This window comes from Tachysurus fulvidraco, chromosome 12 (genome assembly GCF_022655615.1).
Source record: "Tachysurus fulvidraco isolate hzauxx_2018 chromosome 12, HZAU_PFXX_2.0, whole genome shotgun sequence".
Taxonomy (NCBI): domain Eukaryota; kingdom Metazoa; phylum Chordata; class Actinopteri; order Siluriformes; family Bagridae; genus Tachysurus; species Tachysurus fulvidraco.
In genome coordinates, this window is record NC_062529.1 from 417752 (window position 1) to 425251 (window position 7500).

Sequence of the window (7500 nt, forward strand, 5' to 3'; positions counted from 1 at the left end):
AGCTGCCAGCATTCCCTCCATCATCCTCAGCTCGAAGCGCTCTGGTCTGGACGAGCTGCTTTTTAGGTCCCTCCATTCTGAAACGCTCAGAGCCCGAGCAGGAATCTCAGCTATAAAAGCTGCACGGCTTTTCATCGAACCCGCACTAACTTGTTCCTGATCCGCTCCTGATTTCCTCTTTAAAATCTCAGCGGTTCTTCTGCTGTTGCCGGCTGCAAACACCGACTTTGCGTATGAAGTTCCGTCTCTCTGAGTGAAGTCTCTGTGCTTGGCTCCATGTGAGTCCGATGGTCTTCTCTCTCCTCTGCTACAGTAGGAGGAATTAGTGAGAGCTGCGTGTTGATGATGAAGAGGACGTCGAATCAGGAGGCACAGGAACCTCCTGCAGTCTCTTATAATAAAGGATCCCATTGCAAGCTTTAGCTGATATGAAAGAATAATAACAACACAAGCACAAAAATGTACAGCTAACTCTCAGAGTCTTTAGTTAGATGGTTTTCTCCAGATCCCATGTTCATGAGCTCATATACAGTGAATAACACAGATGTATAAAGTGTTATGTGATGTACATATTATTTAAACTGTTTATTTTATTATACACCATGTCATTAAACACACATTACTGTATTCTCCTTATAAATAGAAAGTAAAACTACAGACCTAACCATAAAGCAGCAGATCTTCAGTCTAACACACTTGACTTACTGCTGAAACAGAAAGGAAACGTGATGACTCCATAACCTCATGGTCGCTTACGTCATTATTGTGCGACGGACGCGGAAACGTAAACAGTCGGTTTAACCGAAGGAGTTTCTGAGAGGCAAAAATACACGGTTTGTTTTTATCGGAATCTTTTGTAGAAACGAGAAGATTATAGAAATGACAAGCAACAAAACTGCGCACTGGAAAGATATTCTGAAAAGACGACTGGCCTCCGTTAAACCTGGTGTGTGTGAAAATATACATGTAATATACATATGTGCTATAAATATACATGTAATATACATATGTGCTATAAATATACATATAATATACATATGTGCTATAAATATACATATAATATACATATGTGCTATAAATATACATATAATATACATATGTGCTATAAATATACATATAATATACATATGTGCTATAAATATACATATAATATACATATGTGCTATAAATATACATATGTGCTATAAATATACATGTAATATACATATGTGCTATAAATATACATGTAATATACATATGTGCTATAAATATACATGTAATATACATATGTGCTATAAATATACATATGTGCTATAAATATACATATAATATACATATGTGCTATAAATATACATGTAATATACATATGTGCTATAAATATACATGTAATATACATATGTGCTATAAATATACATATAATATACATATGTGCTATAAATATACATATAATATACATATGTGCTATAAATATACATATAATATACATATGTGCTATAAATATACATGTTATATACATATGTGCTATAAATATACATGTAATATACATATGTGCTATAAATATACATATAATATACATATGTGCTATAAATATACATATGTGCTATAAATATACATATAATATACATATGTGCTATAAATATACATGTAATATACATATGTGCTATAAATATACATGTAATATACATATGTGCTATAAATATACATATAATATACATATGTGCTATAAATATACATATAATATACATATGTGCTATAAATATACATATAATATACATATGTGCTATAAATATACATGTTATATACATATGTGCTATAAATATACATGTAATATACATATGTGCTATAAATATACATATGTGCTATAAATATACATGTAATATACATATGTGCTATAAATATACATATAATATACATATGTGCTATAAATATACATATGTGCTATAAATATACATGTAATATACATATGTGCTATAAATATACATGTAATATACATATGTGCTATAAATATACATATAATATACATATGTGCTATAAATATACATATGTGCTATAAATATACATATAATATACATATGTGCTATAAATATACATGTAATATACATATGTGCTATAAATATACATGTAATATACATATGTGCTATAAATATACATATAATATACATATGTGCTATAAATATACATATAATATACATATGTGCTATAAATATACATATAATATACATATGTGCTATAAATATACATGTTATATACATATGTGCTATAAATATACATGTAATATACATATGTGCTATAAATATACATATAATATACATATGTGCTATAAATATACATATAATATACATATGTGCTATAAATATACATATAATATACATATGTGCTATAAATATACATGTTATATACATATGTGCTATAAATATACATATGTGCTATAAATATACATGTAATATACATATGTGCTATAAATATACATGTAATATACATATGTGCTATAAATATACATGTAATATACATATGTGCTATAAATATACATGTAATATACATATGTGCTATAAATATACATGTAATATACATATGTGCTATAAATATACATGTAATATACATATGTGCTATAAATATACATGTAATATACATATGTGCTATAAATATACATGTAATATACATATGTGCTATAAATATACATGTAATATACATATGTGCTATAAATATACATATGTGCTATAAATATACATGTAATATACATATGTGCTATAAATATACATGTAATATACATATGTGCTATAAATATACATATGTGCTATAAATATACATGTAATATACATATGTGCTATAAATATACATATGTGCTATAAATATACATGTAATATACATATGTGCTATAAATATACATGTAATATACATATGTGCTATAAATATACATATGTGCTATAAATATACATGTAATATACATATGTGCTATAAATATACATGTAATATACATATGTGCTATAAATATACATGTAATATACATATGTGCTATAAATATACATATGTGCTATACATATGTGCTATAAATATACATATGTGCTATAAATATACATGTAATATACATATGTGCTATAAATATACATATGTGCTATAAATATACATGTAATATACATATGTGCTATAAATATACATGTAATATACATATGTGCTATAAATATACATGTAATATACATATGTGCTATAAATATACATGTAATATACATATGTGCTATAAATATACTGGTCCTTCTCAAAAAATTAGCATATTGTGATAAAAGTTCGTTATTTTCCATAATGTAATGATAAAAATTAAACTTTCAGATATTTTAGATTCATTGCACACCAACTGAAATATTTCAGGTCTTTTATTGTGTTAATACTGATGATTTTACATACAGTTCATGAAAACCCCAAATTCCTATCTCAAAAAATTAGCATATCATGAAAAGGTTCTCTAAATAAGATATTAACCTGATCATCTGAATCAACTAATTAACTCTAAACACCTGCAAAAGATTCCTGAGGCTGTTCATTACTCAGAACCGCAATCATGGGTGAGACTGCCGACCTGACTGCTGTCCAGAAGGCCATCATTGACACCCTCAAGCGAGAGGGTAAGACACACAGAAATTTCTGAACGAATAGGCTGTTCCCAGAGTGCTGTATCAAGGCACCTCAGTGGGAAGTCTGTGGGAAGGAAAAAGTGGTATAAAACGCTGCACAACGAGAAGAGGTGACCGGACCCTGAGGAAGATTGTGGAGAAGGACCGATTCCAGACCTTGGGGGACCTGCGGAAGCAGTGGACTGAGTCTGGAGTAGAAACATCCAGAGCCACCGTGTGCAGGAAATGGGCTACAGGTGCCGCATTCCCCAGGTCAAGCCACTTTTGAACCAGAAACAGCGGCAGAAGCACCTGACCTGGGGAATGCGGCACATGTAGCCCAATTTTGCACGTCATTCGGAAATCAAGGTGCCAGAGTCTGGAGGAAGACTGGGGAGAAGGACATGCCAAAATGCCTGAAGTCCAGTGTCAGGTACCCACAGTCAGTGATGGTCTGGGGTGCCATGTCAGCTGCTGGTGTTGGTCCACTGTGTTTTATCAAGGGCAGGGTCAATGCAGCTAGCTGTCAGGAGATTTTGGAGCACTTCATGCTTCCATCTGCTGAAAAGCTTTATGGAGATGAAGATTTCGTTTTTCAGCACCACCTGGCACCTGCTCACAGTGCCAAAACCACTGGTAAATGGTTTACTGACCATGGTATTACTGTGCTCAATTGGCCTGCCAACTCTCCTGACCTGAACCCCATAGAGAATCTGTGGGATATTGTGAAGAGAAAGTTGAGAGACGCAAGAGCCAACACTCTGGATGAGCTTAAGGCCGCTATCGAAGCATCCTGGGCCTCCATAACACCTCAGCAGTGCCACAGGCTGATTGCCTCCATGCAACGCCGCATTGAAGCAGTCATTTCTGCAAAAGGATTCCCGACCAAGTATTGAGTGCATAACTGAACATAATTATTTACATAATTATTACAGCTCAGGTTTTCATGAGCTGTATGCCAAAATCATCAGTATTGAAACAATAAAAGACCTGAAATATTTCAGTTGGTGTGCAATGAATCTAAAATATATGAAAGTTTAATTTTTATCATTACATTATGGAAAATAATGAACTTTTATCACAATATGCAATTTTTTTGAGAAGGACCAGTACATAAGAGATGTTACAGCTATAAATATAGAAATAAACCATTAATAAATGCTGAATATTAAATTAATGGAACAAAGTTTGAATACTTTCATTTTTCTAGGGAATTTCTGACCGAATAAACTTATATTTGGCTTTAAATAAAAACAAATGGTTTATTATAAGAACACGGAAATCACCCAGAATTGTTCTAAAGCTTAAAAGGAACAAAATCTCATATGTCTTTATGTATTAATGCATCTCCAAGATAAGATATAAGGGAAGTGGATGATAATAGATCTGTGTGTAATGTAATGTCCGGTCTCTGTTATACAGACTTTAAACTAAAGATCTCTTTGTTTTACAGACTGTAGGAGTGAAGAAGAGAAGAAAGCAGAGGAGATGGAGCTCTTCACTAAATTTTATACAGAATGGAAGGGAGGAGGAAGTAAAGATGGGACATTTAAACACATCCCACGCTTCTACTATAGAGTGAGTGAGCATCCTTTCTCTCAGTGCACATTAATCCTGATGGTGATCTTGGGCTCGGTTTTTGTTGAAAAGCGTCTTGAGGTACATTAATAGTCAGTATTTCTTGGCAGCTTCCTGCAGAGGATGAAGTGCTGCTACAGAAACTGCGAGAGGAGTCAAGAGCCGTGTTTCTGCAGAGGAAAAGCCGTGAGCTCCTCGACAACGAAGAGTTACAGGTCAGAAAGTTTCTCATCTCTACTGATGTCTCTCTTTAAAACTCGAAGCTTAAAGCTCTGTTTTCTCTGATGTTCATGTTTTGTGTCCTGCGTTTGAATGTAGATGGTGGTAAGTCATGTGCTTTATGTCTTGTTGTTGCTGCCCTGCTTTAATAAAGATTAACAAACAAATAAATAAGGGGCGCACGGTGGCTTAGTGGTTAGCACGTTCGCCTCACACCTCCAGGGTCGGGGGTTCGATTCCCTCCTCCACCTTGTGTGTGTGGAGTTTGCATGTTCTCCCCGTGCCTCGGGGGTTTCCTCCGGGTACTCCGGTTTCCTCCCCCGGTCCAAAGACATGCATGGTAGGTTGATTGGCATCTCTGGAAAATTGTCCGTAGTGTGTGTGTGTGTGAGTGAATGAGAGTGTGTGTGTGCCCTGTGATGTGTTGGCACTCCATCCAGGGTGTATCCTGCCTCGATGCCCGATGACGCCTGAGATAGGCACAGGCTCCCCGTGACCCGAGAAGTTCGGATAAGCGGTAGGAGATGAATGAATGAATTAATGAAACAAATACATCCATCACTTCTGTCTGCTTAAGTAAAATCTGTTACACCGTATTATGATAACTTCCAGGTTCGACGGTAGCAGATTAGCGTAATTAATGTGACAGTATTTCCTTTAAAAAAATCTAACTTCTGCGTTCAGTTTAATGCAAAGTCTCTAAGCCGTGCTGCTCCACAGAAATACAGTAAAGTGTTAGTTAAATGAATACGACGTTACATGGAATGTTATATCTTTGTGTTGGTGTGTGTTTTTATGGGCTGCAGAACCTGTGGTTTCTCCTCGATAAACATCAAGTGCCTCCTACGATCGGGGATGAAGCCATGATCAGCTATGAGAGCTTCCTGAAGGTCGGAGAGAAAGCAGGAGAAAAGTGCAAGTAGGTGGACAGAAGACACGGAAGCTTTGTTTAGTGTTTGTTGTGTTTAATATTAATAAGAAGACTCTTCCTCTTCCTCAGACTGTTCTTCACTGCCCGAGTTTATGCCAAGCTGCTTCATAATGACCCGTATGGACGCATCTCCATCATGCAGTTTTTTAATTATGTCATGAGAAAAGGTGAGAGAGAGTGTATGTGTGTGTCTGTGTGTGTGTGTGTGTGTGTGTGTGTGTGTGTGTGTGTGTGTGTGTGACTGTGTGTGTGACTGTGTGTGTGACTGTGTGTGTGACTGTGTGTGTGACTGTGTGTGTGACTGTGTGTGTGACTGTTAGTGTGTGAGTGAGTGTGTGAGTGTGTGAGTGAGTGTGTGTGTACACAGAGACTTGTAGTGTAATGTGGATGCAGGTTAATGTCTGTCCTCTGGTCTCCTCTTGTGTGCGCGTGTGTGTGTGCGCGTGTGTGTGCGTGTGTGCGTGTGTGTATATGTTCGTGGTCAGTGTGGCTTCACCAGACGAGGATCGGTCTGAGTCTGTACGACGTGGCAGGACAGGGATTTCTTCGTGAGTCTGTGAGTATCACACACACACAGACACACACACACACACACACACATTTACAGTTTTACAGCTGGATCTCTACAGACCATCTGATTCTAGTCGTGTTCCTGTGGTGAAGTTCTTCATGCTTCTAAACACTGCAGAATCTTTCAACAGAAAACCGTCAGCACCTTAAACACTAATGAAATAAAATCCAAGTGAGGTTACAAAGAGGAAACACCCAGTTAGTGGCAGGAACATTTTACCTGGTTTTAATCTGATCACACACACACACACACACACACACACACACACACACACACAGACACACACAGCTCTGTAAACGAACTGTCCGCCACAGTTAGCTTCTCGCTCATCTTCCACATCAGTGTGACTGACTGAAGCCCCGCCCCCAACGAGCAGCCACACACTGAGCTGTGTTTGTGTGTCTAGCACATCAGCAGCTGGTGTTGTGTTCTTTGTGTTTAGGATTTGGAGAACTACATCCTGGAGCTGATCCCCACTCTGCCTCAGCTGGATGGCTTGGAGAAATCCTTCTACTCTTTTTACGTCTGTACAGCTGTGCGAAAGTTCTTCTTCTTCCTCGACCCTCTGCGCACGGGTTCGTCAGTCTGTCGCATCGTCATGTGTTTAATCCGAGCTC

The 7500-nt window shown here is 36.3% G+C and overlaps 2 protein-coding genes across 8 annotated transcripts in view; one reads left to right on the forward strand and one right to left on the reverse strand.

Annotated features, from left to right (window-relative positions):
- Positions 1 to 795, reverse strand: part of prorp (protein only RNase P catalytic subunit) — a 10928-nt gene extending 10133 nt beyond the window's left edge. For 2 of the 7 annotated variants that reach the window (XM_027134714.2, XM_027134711.2), the window contains exons 1-2: positions 706 to 753; positions 1 to 423 (exon numbers count right to left, since the gene is read on the reverse strand). The exon at positions 1 to 423 is cut by the window's left edge and continues 524 nt beyond it. In XM_027134714.2, coding sequence (XP_026990515.1) covers positions 1 to 423; positions 706 to 738 — 456 coding nt within the window. In that variant the 5' untranslated portion in view covers positions 739 to 753. Of the gene's footprint in view, positions 424 to 660 lie in introns of all 7 variants that reach the window. The other 5 variants (XM_027134713.2, XM_027134715.2, XM_027134712.2 and 2 more) reach the window with 5 other exon arrangements.
- The window catches only part of ppp2r3c (protein phosphatase 2, regulatory subunit B'', gamma), a 10749-nt gene continuing 3998 nt past the window's right edge, over positions 750 to 7500 (forward strand). The window contains exons 1-7 of the mRNA XM_027134720.2: positions 750 to 946; positions 5038 to 5162; positions 5273 to 5377; positions 6188 to 6300; positions 6382 to 6479; positions 6798 to 6868; positions 7326 to 7458. Of these exons, the coding sequence (XP_026990521.2) occupies positions 880 to 946; positions 5038 to 5162; positions 5273 to 5377; positions 6188 to 6300; positions 6382 to 6479; positions 6798 to 6868; positions 7326 to 7458 (712 nt within the window). The 5' untranslated portion in view covers positions 750 to 879. The remainder of the gene's footprint in view (positions 947 to 5037; positions 5163 to 5272; positions 5378 to 6187; positions 6301 to 6381; positions 6480 to 6797; positions 6869 to 7325; positions 7459 to 7500) is intronic.